This window comes from Prinia subflava, chromosome Z (assembly GCF_021018805.1).
Source record: "Prinia subflava isolate CZ2003 ecotype Zambia chromosome Z, Cam_Psub_1.2, whole genome shotgun sequence".
Taxonomy (NCBI): Eukaryota; Metazoa; Chordata; class Aves; order Passeriformes; family Cisticolidae; genus Prinia; species Prinia subflava.
In genome coordinates, this window is record NC_086283.1 from 66,603,160 (window position 1) to 66,623,227 (window position 20,068).

The 20,068-nt window shown below is 39.7% G+C and overlaps 1 protein-coding gene across 1 annotated transcript in view; it reads right to left on the minus strand.

Moving 5' to 3' along the window:
- Positions 1 to 20,013, minus strand: part of PGGT1B (protein geranylgeranyltransferase type I subunit beta) — a 34,338-nt gene extending 14,325 nt beyond the window's left edge. Inside the window, exons 1-4 of the mRNA XM_063421607.1 lie at positions 19,845 to 20,013; positions 14,933 to 15,051; positions 6,669 to 6,736; positions 273 to 424 (exon numbers count right to left, since the gene is read on the minus strand). Of these exons, the coding sequence (XP_063277677.1) occupies positions 273 to 424; positions 6,669 to 6,736; positions 14,933 to 15,051; positions 19,845 to 19,984 (479 nt within the window). The 5' untranslated portion in view covers positions 19,985 to 20,013. The remainder of the gene's footprint in view (positions 1 to 272; positions 425 to 6,668; positions 6,737 to 14,932; positions 15,052 to 19,844) is intronic.
- Between the last annotated feature and the right edge of the window lie 55 nt (positions 20,014 to 20,068).

The window sequence follows — 20,068 nt, forward strand, 5'->3', positions numbered from 1 at the left end:
TGAATTACCTCTGACAATAAATAAACCTTTAATTGCTTCTTCTAGGATTTACTACTTGTCAAACCTCCATTTGCTTCAAAGAGCTACTTAGTATCCTCTGATGACTTACTACTTGCAAGAAGCCAACAGATGTTCTGTGACTTATATGACTAGCAATCAAACTATTTTCTAATAGAACAAGAAGATTATAGCTACTTCTATAAAAACCATGCTTCTTATGTTTCATTCCACATGTGGGTTGTGGGAGTTGCAGCATATAAAATATCTTTTACCTTCCATCCTCCAGCTGGAGAGCTCTCAGTCCTGCCAGTATGGCATCTTTATTTACTCGACTTAAATCGTCTCCAAGAATAACCAGACATGATAGTCCTGTGTAAGTCATTGCTATGTGCCCACTGTCATAGGGATGAGATATACCTGGACCCTAAAAAAAGAGGAAAAAAATAGAAATATTAAAACATCACAAGATCTTACACTACAACAAGGCACTTTTTTTAACGTAAGAAGTAAACAAATTACTTTTCCCTTCACTCATTATGGTTAAACTGAAGGTATCCTGCTCAGCCTTCCTCATCCAACTCTGCTCAGCTCTCGTCATCAAACTAAGCTGCTGCATAATTGTGCTGCTCTTCTAAACACTTGGTCAACAGAAGATCTGCAAAAAAGTTTTGCCAAGAGCTCCATCTGCAAAACAGTTAAGGAAAAAGATGGGCTGTCCTCAACTGTACCTAAATTTGTCCTGACACACCAGTGGGCACCAGCTTCCTGGCAGCTGGGTAAGCACTCTTAAACAGCCAAACCTCTGGAGAGCCCGTCGGCAGAGATTTCACAACACAATTATCTACAAGTAGAAAGCATCATAAGAGACTTAGTAATCTCTCTGTCAATTGAAGCAATACCAAATTAGCCATTTAATTACTTTCATCTCTATTTTAAAATAATAATCAGAGTTCAAACCAAGTATTTATATACCAATAATCACAGGAACGTAGATATCCCTGAGTTAAAAGGGACTTAAAAAGATCACTGAATGTCAAATGAGAAGCAAAAATTATAAAGGCTGACTAATCCCACAATACAGGTCACAGAAATGAGCAAGGGATTGATACAGCTGTGCTAAAACTACTGATTTTCTTTATGGTATTTTATAGGCCCATCCAGGACCATACCACCTCAGGAACACTGACCACACATAACAAGATAACTGTGGATACTTGGGATGGTTCAGTTTGGAGCAACTGGAAGATAACTATTTTAAACACAGTAGAAGCTATTTCAATACTGAGTAGAAGAGATAATTTTTAAAATTTTATTTACGTTATTGCCTAATCAGTTACAATTCTGATTTTACAATTCATACTGAAAACACATGGAAAAAGCAGTACAAGACCAAATTTAATATTATGTCAGGTGTAATCGGTATTTTTCAGGCAAGTCATGCTTATTTCCACAGCCAAAAGCTGTTATTACCCACCAGACAGCAAGAGATTGCTCTTACACAAGGGAATCAAAGACAGTTGGGAAAGGGAGGCAGAAAACAAGGTAAAATGGGTTCAGCAGCACTGAAAAAGCTATGGAACAAAGAAGGAGAACAGGAGAGTGAGTGCCGAGAGCTGCACCTGCTCTCCCTTATTTCCAGTCCTGAACACTCTTTGAAGAGGCAGCACAGATCTCAACAGCTTCCACTCCCCTCCCTGTATTGCCAGTGCCTCCATCACTGTCTCCTACTCTGCACTTTAAACAGACATATAGGGCATATTAAATTGCTTTTGTAAAGAGGTCTCTACTGACCTGAGCCAATGCACTGGTGCAGACATACTCTGAGAAGACAACAAAGGGGTATGGCCAGGGCCTGTTCTCTGTGCACTTGACCTTTTGTGAGAATTGAGTCTATAGGTCCCACAGGAGACAGATTTACTTGGATCTCAGAGATGGATTAAACAGTTCTATTCTATTGCCATTACCATCAAGTTCTCCACAATCTCAGCCTTCTTAAAAGAATTAACACTCAAACGATGTAAGCTGAGGAGAAGCTTTCAAACATTTAAACTAGGCTCAGTGACTGTTTCCTACAGTATCAATTAGAACAGCTATTAAAACATAACTCATGGCTACCAATAATACCCACTGACCACTGCAGAGCTAAGAAACTGTCTCTGCTGCAAGAGCATGGGCAAGATCTCTTCAAACACTAAAAAGAATGCTGCTAAACATGCACTTGCATTGGCACAGTCCCACTTTCAAGAAACTTTCTTCTCACATCTGGCACTGTTGTAGGAAGACAGAGTTCCTTCACCCAGGGTGTCAATCCACAGAGTTAAGCGGTTTCAACACGTTTACACAGAGATGATAAGTCCACCAAGCCAACACACCTGGTTACAGCCAAGAAGCATAATTATGCTTTCAAAATACATAAATATGCAGTTATCTAATTTCTAAATACATGCCTACTTAATATCTATTGGACAGTCAATCTTTTGCATGTTTTGATGCATTTCACAATACAATTTGCAGGTGCTCAGTTGGTAGGGGTCTTCACTTGGACGTGGGTAGCCTCAGCTTTAGAGGGGTGTTTTTCACATTATGCCTTAAGTTCATCTAAAGCACATGATTTTAGCTGATTTTGCTAATTTGAGTATAACTTATGGTAAATTGCCAAATGCAGTATCTAGCCACTAATTCAAGGTGTCTTTGCTGCTGTAATCTCCTTACTTGTTTCAAAACTATTCTGCAAGACCTTGCCAATTCTCACTTTGTGGAACTACAAAATGGCCTGGAGTGGAAGGGACCTTAATGTCATCTAACTGCAACTCCCCTGCCATTGGCAGAGACACTTTTTAGTAGACCATGTTGCATAGGGCCCCTAAAAATATAACACAGAGATGTTTGCTTAAAATAAAAAAATACATAGCACAGAGATATTTTGGCCCAGGATTACCTGGGTCTTTGTCGTATTTATTTTTACATTACATTTACTTTTATATTCTATTTATTGTTATCTTTTTTGTGATTCACTCTGCACAATATTTTTAATTATTCATCTGTCACTAGTATCAGTGTTGCAGCCTTGAGAAAATACAATGTTGTGTCAGGAACACAAAAGACATCTTTTTTTCCCTCCAAGTGAAAGCATATGTTAATTACCACAATTTTACATAAAAGTTGCAGCTACTGGCTTTAATTTAGCCCTAAAACTGACTCACAACACTTTAAACATACTGAAAAGATCTAGGCCTGTCTGAAACTTTGAAGAGACAGTTCAACCCCAAATCAAAAAGCCAGTTTAAACTTCAGTAACACTAAATCAGAGACATTGAAAAATCTGGAGCCATTTCAGTATATAATTATTTTCTAATTCTGAAAGTAATCATGTTTTAACTGTGACGATAGAAGAGTCACTCTTAGCCTTCATTCACAGTTAAGACTGTTGCAGTTCATGAGGGTTGTGTCGTGAGTTGGTGAAGTGCATATGTTTTTGTTTCACTTTTGCTTCTGTCCCAAAATACTGCAAAGACACTACTGTCAAACACCTCAAAGGCAACAGCTGAAACACCACTACTCCCCAACCAAACCCAAATTACCAGTTCCTGAGATTTAGTAAAGCTGAACATTATAACATAACTCTCACATTTTTCTATTATTTTGAAGGGTCCGTAGTGACTGAAGAGATGTGGCTACTTCTGGTATGGCACTTTCTTAGAGTTCAGGAATGAAATCACTGTAGTGGTTTGTTAGCAAATGTCAATGCAAATCCAAAAAGCTTACAGGCTTCTTCAAAAAATATTTTTCAAGGCAGATTTAACGGAACGCCTTTAAATAATGAAAAAAGAAAAACGATGTAACGATAAACACATCCTAGAGTCATGGCAGTGAATTTCCAAGTCTTTTTTACTGAGTTATTTCAGAACATTTCAGGCAACAGTGCTGGAAATGCTTTAAACCTTTCTTTGCCAATAAATCAAACAGATGAAATCCCTCAAATGCAGATACAATGTAAAAAGTACTGCAACGCTTGAATAAAAACCACATCCATGTGCAAACAGTTTTCTAGAGATAGTGACCTTGTAGCTAATTTCTACAGGTAACATGATTCCACCCCTTTATCTCATATGCATATTGGCCACCACATTCTAAGACACCAATGGACTGCAATATATTTCCAGTAAAGATAATATTTCAGTATGAAGTATTTACTATTGGAAGTTGAGAATTAAATTAAAACACCAGGAAGTGCTTGGAGGGAAAACCAATGCTTTGCCAATCTTACAGACTGTTTTCTTTGTGGCGCTTTACAAGATCTCAGAACTATATCCAGAATAAACTTCTAGCTTTATACACCAGGGAGGATTTGAAAAATGTTTCCAGAGGTATGTACTGATCTAACATACTACACTGTGGAGCTGATAAAGGTGTGATACAGCTGGAAAAGGAAAGTAGAGGCCAGTGTACAGGAAGGACTGTGAAAAAAGTACAGTAGCTCTGTTCTGTGTTTGACAGTGAAGAATCAAATCGCACTGAAAAGTGGATGAAAAATCTGTGAGGGCACTAAACTGGCTTCTCCTAACCTAATTTCTGTCTTTTATTAATGGCATTTTCTTTTCATACGTGTCCTGGGGTGACTTTGTGATGCTCGTATCGCATCCCCAGTTGTCCGTTCTGTTTGTGCTGGATATTGAGTTCTACATGTTTACGACTGCTTCTGAGAGAAAAGAGGGGGACAGGAGAAGCTCACAGTTTGTTTGCAGAAACTGCACTCACTGCTCCACATTCTGCTCCCAGACTGTGCTGTCTGCAGCAGGACAGACAGCGGGACAGAGCTCTCCTGTGCTTTTTAGTTAGTTTTTAGCTAGCTGAGGCACAGAAGTTCCCTGGACTTTTTTTTTCCTTGTAACTGTTTAAACCTTTTCTGGACTGAAAACCCAGAAAACAGCTGGAGCTCATGCCTGCAGCCCAGGACAGCATTTTCCAGCACCAGAGGGACTGATGAGAGATCGGGTGAGCTGGGCTACAACACATGGCAAGGACTCTCTCAGTTTTAACATCTCTCTTCAGAACGGCAAGAGGTTTTATTGTTTAATATTATTCATATTTTTTATGCTTGTGAACACTTTGTTTGTTGAATTTTTTTTTCCACTTTTCCCTAAGGATTTTTTTTCATGAACCAGTTGGGAGAGGGGCTGCTTGAATTTGCTTTCTAGAAGAACCCCATTTGGAGGTTTCCTCCCAAAATTTGCCCTAAACCAAGACAATATGAAAGTTTAACTCTCTTGAACCTCAGCTTTTGACTGGGCTTCAAAGCACCCTTCCTTATGGTCATGACAAACAGGGATGAACAGAGCCTTGCCTAAGTCTGGGCGGGTATCAGGTGCAGTCAAATACGCATGATTCAACACGGAAAGTGAAATACCAGTTGCAGTTACAGACACTGACTTTGGAAGGAACAGTCAAGCCCAGTCTACTAATACATGTCTCCCTGGCTGATGTCCCTGTCAAGATTTTACCAGACGCATCAGATGGTTTTCACTTTTCTCAAAGGACCTGGACAAGCTCCAGAAGTGGGTAGAGAACCTCATGAGATTTAACAAGACCAAGAGGAATGTGTTACACCCAGATCAGGACAACCCCAGACTAGGAGAAGAAGTCATCAAGAGCAAAGTGTTTGGGGGCTCTGGTGGATGAGAGGCTGGACATGAGCCAGCCATGAGCACTCACAGCCCAAAAAGCCAAACGTGTCCCAGGCTGCATCCAAAATAGCGTGGGCAGCAGGGGAGGGAGTGGATGCTGCTCCCCTCTGGTGAGACCCCACGTGAAATGTTGTGTCCAGCCCTGGGGTCCTCAGCACAGGAAGGATGGGAACCTGCTGAAACACATCCAGAGGAGGCCACTAAGTTCATTAGAGGGCTGGAGCAGCTCTCCTATAAGAAAAGGCTACAAGAGTTGGGATCTGTCAGCCTGGAAAAGAGAAGCCTTTGGGGTAACTAATTGTGGCCTTCCACTTCCTGAAGGGACCCTACAATGAAGATGGAGAGACACTTTTACCAGAGCATGCAGTGACAGGACAAGGGGAATGGCTTCAAACTGAAAGAGGGCAGATTTAGATTATATATTAGGAAGAAATTCTTTACTGTGAGGCATTGGAACAAATTGTCCAGAGCTGTGAAATCCTCATCCCTGGAAGCATCCAAGGCTAGGCTGAATGGGGTCCTGAGAAATCTGGTCTGGTGGAAAGTGTCCCTGCCTGTGGCAAGGGGATAGGATCTGGATGATCTTAAGGGCCCTTTCCAGCCTGAATCTTTCTATGATAGCAAAGAACAGCACGTTCTGCATAATTAGGGCTATTCTGCCCTTCTCTACTTCATAACAATTCTTCAGCTAGAGAAGCTTTCCTTTGTTAGTAAGAGATCAGAGAAGGAGGAGACTCCACTGAGGTAAGCCACAACTTGCATGTCAGTTTCTTACCGCTATGAGAATCAAAGTTCCAGGTATCATTTTAGTATGTTTCTTATGCACATTTCTTGAAAGTTCTGCAAACATTTCAATATTAACAGTACAGAATTCCCTGCATTCCAGACATTCTGTAATTATGTAATTAGGTTAACATTACAAAAAAGACACAAGATTATTTAATGCCTAATTGAAAACATGTCACATACACATTCTTAACTGACCTTGGAGGGATTGAATGGCATCCCTAAATATGAAGAACCTCTGAATCCACAGCGATTCATGTTTGATCCTGGAAAAGATTAAAACAATACTCAACTAACTTGTTGTGTTGAAACATTCATTATAAACCATAATTCTCTAATGAGATCAAGACCCATTAGTTCAACACTATTCACAGCCTTAATTAAGTGTGCACATCTCTCAGTTCCCAGCCTTAGTTTGTTATCTCTCTGATTAGCAAAAAAAAATAAAGAAAACCACAAGCAAACTTAACTTACTTATTGCTGTAGTGACAAAACACAAAGCATCACGTTTTTTGGCTTTTTTTTGATTTGGTGAAAATACAGCTTGTATCACCACAGACTTGTCTTCCATGCTCACAAGAAAAAAAGAGAAAAGGACCGCTCCCCTGGGAAAATGGCCAGAGTTAACATATTTTTTTATTCCTCTCTGGATTCCTGCCTGGTAATACCGTCTGTTCCCAAGCAGAACTGTTTCAACATACTTCGCAACATGTTCAAGGACAAACAATCCGCAGTTTTAAGCACATTGTAGCTATCAAACATTTGTCAGTGATACAGTGTAATTTGTTTCAAACGTGTCACAATACCTGAGCATGTAGCACATAGAAGCACCAATCACACACTGTCAAGAATTAAGTACAGCTTTGCAGTGCACAAACTTACTTATGTATGGCAAAACCTCAGTTGTTTACTGTTCAGTGCCTGAAACTAAAAGCCTAATGAACGACAGTCAATCTGCAGCTGGGTGTTCTAAAATTCTCTCTACCTCTTTTAAGTTATTCAGCCTTTAAGCTAAAAATCCTCATGTATATTAGGGAAAATTGCACTAGAATAAATAAGAATGAATAGTTTTAAAGCTGCAAGCTCTAAGTAACATCACTATGCAATGTGGCCTACAAGCTCTGGTGTAATTTAGCTGCAGATAATATTACCTTCTAATTCTAAATATACTCTGTATATATGCAAAATTTAAACTAGAAAGGTTTTATTAGAATTTCAGCTTGGCCTGAAGTATGCAAGTTCCCCTGCAAGACAAGTCTTTGGATCTAACTGACATGGAGTGAAATATCTGCAATCTCCACTTCCTCCACAGTTCAGTCAAAAGTACTTTTCAATGATTCTACACATGTAACAACAGCAGCTTCAGCCTGCTTAAAAGCTGGTGTGCCATAGTCAGATCCACACAGAGGAAACAGAAAGAAAAAAGGTTAATAACTGTTCTGTTTTATTATAATATAAACATTCTCAGCAGAGAACACTTTTCTGTTCATTTGCAGAGTCAAAAAACTTGCATTTCATGCTGCCTCAGCCTGTGGAAAGCACAAAAAATTAAATGAGTTTTAAAGACTTATCCAAGATCCTGAAGGACACTGCTCAAAAAGCATCACACACAATGTGAACAAAACAGTAAGAGAAGACCTAGAATTCCTGCCCAGTAAGTCCAAGATTTCCTAGGTGACATAGTGGGGGGGGAAAAAAAAAAATTCACCAATTCATGTTCATTTTCAGTAAAAATGAATCTGTGTCTTAAGTGCTTAAGCAAACTAGAAAACTCACTTTGAAATGATACTAGTGTGGAAACCCTTCATCCAGAAAAATTACTATGCTACTAACACAGCTATTCTGGCCTGCTTGCAAAGGAAACATGCTACAACTAAGACAGGTCTGCAGTTGAACAGAGCTCAGCTGACAGTTGCTAGATGGAAGGATTCATTCTAGAAATACGGATCCCTATCACTGGCATTTTGGAATGTAGTTTGTAAGTCATTATCAAGGTAGAAAAGGCAGCACGAAACTCAAGTTTGTGTGCTGTTAGTGGGTCACTTTGATCACCTTCTGAATTCACAGATGCTATACAAATAGGTTAAAAATAAAGTACATAAATGAAATCATGATCTATTGCTCCCTTTAGATGTTCAATTTTCATGTAGTATTTTAAAACCTTTCTTGCTACTAAACTTTTATCAACTACAAAACAGCATTTGCAATTTTAAAACTGGATTAAAAGTTGGACTTTTAACTGTATTGCTATGAATTTAAAATATACTTTGACACTTTTTTGTCAGTACTTCTCATTTCCCACTCTAAATTTCACACACTGGCTCCTAGGAAAAACAGAAGACCAGCATGTCCTTTAGGGCAAACTTTGCAGGGAATTTTATCCTGTCCTCAAATGCAATAATGTTCTTGCAATAGATGCTGGTTTCTAGACCTTTGGTATTACAAGTGAGTTGCTAAATCTCTAGTCACAATACGTAAAGTAAAAAATAGAATTCTGAGCTGATAAAGGCAGCATTAAAATAGGAAGTGAAAATAGCTTGGTTTTAACCACATGACTCTGAAACACTGATGCAGTGTCTCAAAATGTTTTTTTAGCATCCTGTGAACATAAAAGTTGAAAATCAAATGAGAACCAAAGGTGAGTTACAGGAAATTACTTTCTTTCAGTTTATGAAAGAAACTTCACAATGTGAAATTTCATCTTCTGTAAAGCTTGCTTTACTATTTTATTGCAATGTACTTGTACTTCTTGTTTTATGCAATGGCTTGCTATTGCTAGTCAAACTCTTCACCTTCTGAACCAATAATGGGCTTTCAGAATCAGAAATAGAATTAAAATTGAAATTGACCCAAATTAAAAGGATGTGATCACAGCTTATGTCCCCTAGCAAAAGGACTGCTGGAGCGGCCAGTTCAGCTCTGGCAGAGTTTGCTGTGCATCAGTTCGTCTGCAGCTGTGAAATGGTACCACCTGGTGTTCACTTCCACCATTAACCTTACTTAGCCACCTTCTGCAGGAGCTTAAGACACAGCAAAAAGTAACAAATATTTCATAAAGTGCTGTGTAACTATTGGTGGCGTTTTGAAAGCCGAAAAAACACACCTAGAAAAACTTTTCACATTTGACAACTAAAGAAAACTGACCCTTTTCCAAAACCAAAGGACTTCATGCTTGAATCAAGAGCTGAAACTATCCTGTGAAGAAAAAGATGTTACTTATGTGTCCTTAGGACAGAAAGTCCTAAAGATATATAAATAAGTGCTTCTAGTCATGACTAGGCAACTAATTTTAAGAGCTCTTTTTTTACAGACAGGGCATTTTTGTTATTTGTATTTTATGATTTCTCTTGCATGGAAAGATTGATAAACTTTTACCATAACTTTTTCACATTCTGATTATCCATGCATTCCTCTGGCTGCAAGGCTTGTCTCCTTTTGCTAAGTACAGGAGTTTACATACATTACTAAATCTTACAACACATTAAAAAATCATAGGCTGGGTCAGTCAGTGCATACAGGTAAAAGTAAGCTCTTCTCACTGAACTAGACCTTGTAATGTAGTAAATCTTGCTGCTCCTGTAAATCAAAACACTAGAGGATGTCACTAAATGCAAAGCTGCATTCTCTAAAATGGATTACTTATCCAGATAAATACTTCAAATGTAGCCATAAAAGAAAGCTATGCTGGAGGAAAATTTGTATTTTTGCTCAAGAAACTCATGATCAGAAAGCTCACACGTACCAGTGATTTCATAAAAGTCAGTGTCATTATAAATTTTATAATTTTTTTTTCAGTATTGTCACATAAGAAGTAAGAATCACTAATATAAATCTAAATTTAAACTTTGATAGAAATAAGTTTTAGGTCTGTCATGTAGCATACTGGTTTTCAGTCTGGCATCCATGGGTCCTGGGGATTCAGACCAACAAATAAAATATGTTTCAGAGTTCCTTTTGGTTCCATTTCTTAGTACACCAAAGCTAGTGAAGCATCCAGCTGTCAAAAAGTACAATTTTCTTCTCTCTCCCTTAGTGGGCTGACAGTGGCACTCCCAATCAACACAGTTCACCAATGCAACACAAAGCTAACCTCTGTTAGATAAATAAATGTGCGGTTTTCTGCCACTTCAGCAAGCTCTCAAGCAGGGTCAGACAAATGCCACTGTTCCTTTGGGGGAGGATGGTGGATGAATATGGCCAAGCAGTGTGCTTCCACTGTGTAATTAGATTACTTCAGTACAAAGCTCTGGATTCACTCTGTTTTGAAAGTGTTGAACTGGCTCTGAGTGTGACTTGCAAGAAACTGGAATACATCTTTCTTAAATTGCTATGAGTTGCACTTTAGGTAGTTAAAATAAACCTTAAATTCTGTCAAGGAGCTACACTATGAGAGGAAGAACAGTAAAACATAGACATGATAAGTATCTTAAGAACAAGTAAGTAGTTAAAAGAGGGTGTTTTGTCAACTGTTTCCTAATTTCACTAACCCTTCAAAAAATAACGTCTTAATCTAAAAACATGTAATTTCTGGTTGAGGCTTCTAAAAGAACTTTACGCTCCTCAAAATCAAAAAAACCCACTTTTTAAGATTTCAAATTCTTTCTCAAGGAAAACATAGTTAGGTCTTCTTGCAGGGAACACACAAAGAAAACAAAAACACATAGTAGCTATGCACCCAAGCAAAGCATTCACTAAAAGGGAAGGAAAGGTAACAACACAAGATAAAGGCAAACTATTTAGCATGAGTTGTAGAAGACAGGGGCCCTTCAAACAAGCAGAAGGCAGCAGTAAGTGGAAGCATTCAGCTAAGAATGTTTTTCTGTGTGAGGGTCAGTTTGCACAGGTGACATGCTATTCCCTCCAAATTAGAACTGGTATTGAGCCAGTCTCTGGAAGACCGGAGCTAAAATTACGGTACCTAAAGGACATTATTTGTTTGAATCACAGCTACAATAAACCCACAGAAGAATAAAGTCTATCCTGACAGATAACTTTATCTTCAGCTTCCTTAAGCGCATTTTGATTAGGCTGACAGAGCATATGTTTGCTTTCTTACTCAGTAGATCAAGACCTCACCACTTAAGCATTAGTGAGCTTTAGTTTCACATAAAATTTCAAAGGCTACAAACCTTTGAAGTGAAGCTATGATTAGCCATCAGATATATTACATACCAGTAAATACAAACATGAGACTTAAAACTATCATAGGGTATTGAGAGACTTTATCTAAGAAGTGCTGTAAGCCACCAAATCCTGAATTTTCTAGCACGTTCTGTAACACTCAGCAGTGGTGGATTGACTCCAACCAGTAGCTGAAGCAAGAAAAGAGAGAGATGAAGAGAACACTCACAGAGTGAGACAGAAACAGTTTGACAAGTGAAGCAGAAGTTGTGGGCACACAACAAAGCAAAGTAGGAATTAATTTACTGCTTCCCATCAGCTAGGCAGGTATTTAGCTACTTCCTAGAAAGCAGGGTCTCAGCAAGTGTAAGGGTTACTCAGGAAGACAAATGCCAGAACCACAAATATTGCTCCCTTTCTCCTTCTTCTCCCAAGTTTTTACTGCTGAAAATTATGTCAGATAGTGTGGAGTGTCCACTCCAGTCAGTCCTGAGGTCAGCCTGGGCCAGTTGTCCTGGCTGTGTCCCCTGATGTATCTGCCATGGGAAAAGCAGTGCAGAGGAGACAAAAAGAGCCAGCCTTGATGGGCACTGCTCAGCAACAGCTGAAAAACTAAAGCATTATTTTAATACCAGGCTGAAAACACAGCAGATTAGAGGCTACTATTAAAAAAAAAAATCCAGCCCAGCCAGTACACCTACTATAACAGTTATTGACAAAAATAAACAGATACTAAGCTTGTGGAGCACCAACTGCTCTGTCTCCCTCCACTGGAAAAAAGACTGTAAGGTAACAGTAGTTCTCAAAACAATTTGAACTTACCATCTTAAAAAATGCTTTAAATAAAAATCAAGTTAAGTGTTGTGCATAAAGGAACCTTTGGAGGGACAAATGTGAAAAGCAGAGAAATTTATTTTTCTAATAAGAATTACAGGAATTCTCTTTTTGACTAAACCCAAATTTTATAAATTCAGCCACTGATGCAATCAAGATCAAACCCCAAGATTCTGTAAAAACATATTCCTATTTAAAATGTAGCTTTTAAATCAGTTTTCAGTCCCAGAGACAAACTTAGTGAAGACGTTTATCAAATACAACGCAGTTACTTTAGATTGGTGGAATTCATCATTATAAAAAAGTAGTTTAATTTAATTTAATTTAATTTTTTAAAAACCAATATTCTACTGAAAGAGAGATTTATCAGAATGCATGAAAAAAATGCTGCAGTCGCATGTTTCCTTAAAACGAAAATGTTGTGCTTTCTTGGTTTTGGTTGTTTGTGTTTGTTTTTTTTTTTTTTTTTAACCTGGACAGATTCCAATCCATCAAGCTAGCAATCTCCTCTTTAACTCAAGATGCACAAACACAAACCAAGAACTTTAGTGCTGTAGCCTACCACAGTTTAATTACTTCTTCAAAGAGGCTGGAAGAGGGAGTAGGAGCTCTGCTGCTGGGAGGCTGCCAATTAACAAGCATTGCACCCACCCAGGATTAAAAAGCAGAGAGCCAATACATTTTACTGAAAGTAGACATTACCAGAGTGTAGGTGTTTCCTTCTTCTCACTTAGTCATTTAATATCCAACCTGCTGCTATCAGCATCATTTACATTCTGCACTTTCTATTGCCCAACAGGAAAAGCAAAACCAAAATACAAACACTGAAGTTTTAGTGATCAAGCGACCACATAAGAGCAGTGTAATTACCAAAAGCATAAGAACAAGAGTTATTAAAGTATGATACAAAAATACAGGACTGGAAGGAAGCTTGTTCTTCTAGTGAAAAGCAGAGATTCATTACTTGGAAAGCACAGAGTGTGCTGCCAAAAGTGCCCTCCCCAAAACTCCTCTCAGCTTTATGCTCCTCCTCAGAAAAAGGAGGAACACATCTCTGCTGAACTGTCAGCCTCCACATCTGCATGCTGGGATTTTTACTGCCCTCCCTAGGACGCTCTAGACAATGGCAATATTCTAAACACTGGCTAGGTAGAAGCCCCAGAGAATTACAGCACACTATCAAAGATAAACAGACAAACAGAAATTCCTGTTCTAATCTCTTTTCTTGAAAACTTCCCCATTCTTTTGGAATTAAATCTTGAAGACTCAGATAAAAGTCAGAAAGTGAGCAACTCCTAGAAACAAAGAATATACACCTTGGAAAGATTTCTTAACAGTAAGGCACAGGACCCTTCTAATAATTAAAAAAAAAAAAAACCAACTTTGTAGGAATATTTATGTAATCCAAACTCCTAATTTTCAAGAATCAATCCTGGAATACAATACAAGAAAAAAGAAATCTATCAGAACTAGCTCCTGTGGTAGATCTAATGGGTTTCTAAATCTCTGGAGTAAGAAAAAGGATTTTTTCATTACTGTAAAAATAAAACATCAGCAGTCCCGACTTCTTTATAAAACTGATTTAAGATCTAATTTGTTGTATATAATTAGAATAAATAATAGAAGGAAACACACAATTTTCTTTCTACCTCCATCCAAAGTACGTGCTCATGATCTTACAGACAGGCTAATGGAATTGCCTTTTCCCTAGAGACCACCAGCCTGGAGCTATGCCCACACCAGATTTAACATGCCATCACCTTCTGTCATAGAGCAGCAATGCCTCACTCACATCTCCCACCCTCCTTCCCACTCCTTCTACTGCTACCAACCATTCACCTGGGCTGCCACAGAAGAAACTGCCAACACCAACTAGCCCACAGGAACAGCACCTCCCTAACTTCTGTCAAGTCAATCAGGAAAGAGACATTTCCTGTGAGTTACCTCGCCAGCTCTTCTGCTATGCACCTTCCAATCTGAGGAAAGCTGGGATTCAGCAGCAGCATTATTCCTTCTCAAAACCTTGGGTAAATTCAACCTTCACAGATCTAAGGAACATCAACCAGGGACTGTGTCTATCCTTTTTGCTTCTTACTCTTACACCTCCAATTCTCCCAAAGCTGTTGTAAATAACCACGCCTGTGATCACAGCTCTTGGCATTGGAGTGGAAGTCAATATAATCACTATTAGACTTGTAATACTTTTACAATATATGCATTTCTTTTAGAACCAGGTGAAACATTCCTCTGAAATGCCTAAAGGTGCAGCTTTATTATACTGTTTTTTACTAGCTTATCTTCAAATTGATTCCTGCTTTTTCTAGCTTTATTATTTGTGAGGGATCTATATCCAAGATTTGCTCAACATCACTACCTGAAATTATCAGTACTGCACTTTAGGAAGGTCAACCCTGTATTTTATAAAAACAAGAGCCATCCACTATTCCCCAAGTAAAAGGCAAAAGTAAAAATGTTAATATCAATAAAAAAACTAAAAACTCACTCACTGTCTTCTGTGGGAAGGACCTGCAGGGAATAAATCCATTCTATTATATCATCTTTGTTCACCACATCTAAGGAATCCAACATATCCAGACCAGAGAGTGCGAAAAATGCAATTGTCAACCTAAAAGAAAAAGATAAGACTTACACTTCCCACCATAAATATCATGGAGATATTAACAAACGGTTGCAGCAACAGATATATCTATGAATTCTCAGCCTTTGACAGTGGTGCAACACAGAGCCTAGCTTAGAATACATGAAAGTCATCTACTGGACAAAATAATGTTCTTTGTACTGAAAACATTTCTCTGCCTCAACAAGGTTTTTAATTTAAGTTGCCCCTCCTTTTATATAATAACGATATGTAATTAAAATTTTGCCTAAGGGCCTGTTTACCTGAAAGGAAAGCCCAACAAAGCAATGCACTACAAAGTAAACTAGGTTATGGTAGTAACATATGGACCACTAGTTCTCTGTGAAAAATTCTTACATGAACAATCCCCTAAACATGCATTAGGTGCATATGCAAGGTAACCCTTAACTATAGTAAGCTACTTCTCATTGTGTCCCAAACCAAATTTCAGATGCTTAGATGTCAAACACCAAAGCCTACTCTGTAAGCAAACAATGCATAAATAAGTATATAGCATGAATTAACATTAAGAGGTACTTATTCTGGTCCTTGGGTGTAAAGCAGCCTAGATGAGTTTCTTAGCATGACATATTCAAGTAACCAACAGAGCAGTGGAGTAGCTAGCATGCTGAATGTCCTTCCTTCCATGAATGGGTGTTATCGTTCCTGCTAAATCACACCTTCTTTGCTGTATTTGTTTAAACTCAAACCATTGCAGCCACCCACAGCACGGCCCTCCAACAGTGCATTACTCCCTCTGACAGAGCACCAAAGCAACAGCACTGGGTTAGGAACTTGGGAGAAGTTGCTATGAGAGAAAATGCTCATGTAATGGTACCTTGGATGTTCTGACTTAGACTAAAATTAGCTGGATGTATATTTTGCCACCCACACTTGTCTGCTGATCCTTCTTGAAATTCTTGTTCTCCTTGCACCAGGTAAGATGATGAATTGTGAAACAGCTGCTACAAATGTATAAACTAAATTCAGCATGCCAGGAAAAACCAACAGTTAACACCAACTTTCCTTACGAGATTAGGTTGTAATTCCTATTTATCTCACAAACTGGTGAGCTACCTTAGCCACCAGTAGTTGGTATCTTTGAAGAGACAGATATGGACAGGAGCCTCCACAGCCACTTAATTTCTGCATGAGGTTTTGCATCAGAATCACAAGCAGTAAGACCACAGAAAAAATGGTGAAGTGAGTCAGCCCAAAGCACACATCCAAAAGAATTATTCTAATGAAAGCAGCCAAATGACAATGCAGCAGATACTAAGCTCAATACAGGCACAACCTCCTGGGGTGACATTCCTACCAGTGGGCTGGTAAAATATGTATCTTTACTGTTATCATTTCAAATAATTTTTTTGAGTAGAGAGAGCCAAAAAAAGGTATGTTGCACACAAAAGTATTCTTATGTAGAACAAGAGTAAATTTTAACCCTTCTGATGATTAAGAAATTGTCTTTCGAAGTGCAAAATTAACACTTCAAGGCTTATATCAACTTTTACCATTGATCAGATCTCTGTTTAATCCAAAATCTGACCGTGGATAATAAATAACTAATTTAAAAAAAACCAAACAACCCACTGCTTTTATTTTAAAAACCCAAGGAATTTACTGTTCTGCTACAATAAACTATTCCTTTGAAGCATTGCCTGAACATTCTGATTTCCACAAACACTGACAATCTTTTACTAGAACTATTAAAAACTACATTTTCACTCTATTTTACCCAACTAAATTACTTTCAATGAAGCACAAACAACATGCCAACATCAGCACTAGAAACTGCCGCAAAGTAGGTCCAAACCCACAAAGCTATACATACAACAGACAACCAGCTATCTCATCTACAGCTAAAAATGTGTATGTCAGTTATATGAATTTTAAAAGTGGTTTTACACAGAGTTAGGGTTCAGTTCACTTATTCAGAGTTGACTGTCTCCAGCATTACTGAAGAACAGCCTGTAGTGTAATAGAATTTATTTACGGAGGGCAAGAGTGTCTGGCACCACTGGTCATACACAGGTTGCAATACAGCTGTTTAGGTACTGCATCTTTACTCCATATGCTATCCTCCCTCACAGAAAATTAACAGACATATGTCCTAGCTAAAACAACTCCTAGCAGCACCTCAGGTGACAGACACATGCCAAGAAGTGTAAAAACTTTATCTACAGCCATTTCCACAGAGGTCATCCTGGCAGATTCAGACTCTTTTGTCTTCAAGCAAGGACAAAGACAACAGTTTCACAGAAGAATTCAGAAAGCATTTGAAGTGACAAATTTGAGAAAATTATTAAGTGTGCTACAAAGATCACCATGAGGTACCAGAACCTTAAAGACTTCAGAGACCTGGAAAGTTGCCTTCCCCTGCAAAACCTCACAGTGCTGATGATCAGCGTGTATGAAACACTATGAATCAGGACGCTTAAAAGCTACTCTTGTTGCAACTACTGTTGCGTGCAAATAACTACGGATAAAAATAATTACAAAGGCTTTGAGGCAAGAAGTTGAGTAGAGAACAAGAAATGCATGTGCACCAGCACAGTGAGGAAAATTTCCGTCTCTACCACCCTTGTCTGGTGAGAACACAGTTTTCTACTGCAGTGCAGTGAAAAAAAAAATCCGACCTATTACTTTATTTATTTACTTACTTAACAAATGTCCCTTTAATTTAGTTGAGTTTCCCCATCTAAGTCAAAATGGAACCACTCCAATCTAAATAAAAGTGTGAAAGCATTTCTTTCTGCAGCTGTATGAGCTCCAGAGGTTTCCTGAAGATTTGCTGAACTCGGTGACCTTGAACTTGGCAAAAAGGGAAACTTAATACCCTTGAAGTCAAACTGGAGACAATGTATTTATGGTTCAACCCCCTGCTTAAGATTTGTCAACAGACAGGTTTGCACCCCTGCAGAACACGTCTATGTTGTCAAGGGCCTCTGAAGAGCACTGCTCCCACCTTTTGAAGAACACAGGGCCTCAGAGGAGATGACCTAGGACCCTGAGAAGCCACGTCCTCAAACGTGACTCCATCACTTCAGTGGGCAAGCTTCTCATGGTTAATTCCTCTAACAGCGAAGATTTTTCCCACAGACACACAATCCTCCCCAAAGTACCTCAATCCCACAGCCTCCTGCCCCGTCACCATGGTCTCTTGAATCTTTCTTTGTAAGTCGTTTCCCACTAATGGGAGACTGTAATTAGATCCCTCCTTCTCTAGGCTGAAGACATCCCATTTCATCAGCTGTTTTCAAGTGTCAGCGGGGCTAAGGTTAGCTATTTGTGTTATCGCTCTAATACATCTGCCTGCTGTGGTAATTTTAAGGCCTATACACAGTTGAGCCTAGGATGCCTAGACTTCCCCTTGCTGTCACCTAAAATAAATGAGAAAGTAGACTGAAACACCAGCTAATTTTTAATGAATAAATGATTTACATTTCTGCAACCAAAATTTCACAAAAATTACAGAACAGCTGGGGTTGGAAAGGACCTCTGGAGATCATCTACTACAACCTCCTTCTCCTAATGCAGGTTTACCCAGAGCAGTTTCTATAGGATTGTGTCCAGGCAAGTTTTGAGTACCTCCATGGAAGAACGCTCCACAACCTCTCTGGGCAGTCTGTTTCAGTGATCAGCCACTCCCAATGTGAGGAGGTTTTTTCTCATATTGAGATGGACCTTCCTGTGTTTCAGTCTGCTACCCTTTCCCCTGTCACAGGGACCACTTAAAGCGTCTGGCCCCGTCCTCTCACCACCTATCTTATAACACACTTGAATGTTTTGGTAAGACACTCTCTCAGTCATCTCTTCTTGAGGCTGAACAGGCCCAGCTCCCCTCACCTTTCCTCACAGGACCGATGTTCCAGTCCCTTAACCATCTTCAAAGCCCTCTGCTGGCCCCTCTCTAGTAGTTCCATTTCTAACTTTTCAATATAAAGTTGTGATATTTCACACACAGCTCAGCACTATCTATTCTAGTCCTTACACGTTTATGCCAGGTGTTTGTGCTCTCAACCACAATAAAGCAGGATGACCTCATCAAAACCATGGATCATTCCTCCCAGGATGACTTGCCAGACATTACAAAGTGGAAAGAACCTTATTATTTTAAGTTATGAAACTATCTACATGACTCCAGCATTTTACCAAGTGCAGCTTGATAATCACATTACTGGTATTCTTACACCTCCAATGTAACTATCTTAAGTAAAGGCTTGAAGAATACCAAACAAGTACATTTTGAAGCCATTAGAAGAACAAATGTCCCTCCAATTCAAAGTGAGGAACATACTTCACTAGCATTTTCTCTTTTATACTAGGTAATGAAGACTTAAAAATATTTGTTACATGGAACAAGAGTCTTCTGCGTGTTGAAATGAAGCTTAAGTGATTTATTTTAAAATGGCTTCCAGAGCAGATTAGGAGAGCGAAGCGCTGGATTTAAAACAGATTAGAAGGATCAACAAGTCTTCCCTCGTGGATGTCAAGCAGTTTACGCGAGCAGTGACTACACCCCTACACTAACACATATTTCTTAGGAGCCGTCTGTTGGTGGGCAGATTTATAGGGATGTCTGTCCTTCCGGCCGCGGGGCGCTGCTCCCTGCCCCCGGGGGCAGCAGCGCTCCGGGAGGGGCTTCCTGTCACCGCGACCGCCGGCCGGGCGGGGAGCGCGGCCGGGCCCGGGACGGGCGGGGAGCGCCGGGCGGACACGGCGGCGCCCGTCCCGCCCCCCGCCGCGCGGCCCGCCGGAGGAGCCCGGCCCGCTGCTACCTGCTGGTCTCCAGGGACGAGTAGCGCTCGGGCAGGATCTGGAGGCACCGCTGGAAGAAGCGCACGTGCCGCTCCCGCAGGAAGTCCAGCCGCTCCGGCTCCCCCGGGCACGACGGCGCCGCCGCCGCCGCCATCTCCATCTTGCCGCTGCTGCCCGCGCCCGGCGCGCCCGGATCGCGTCACCCGCGGAGCCCGCCCCGGGGCGGGGAAACGGGAGCGGGAAG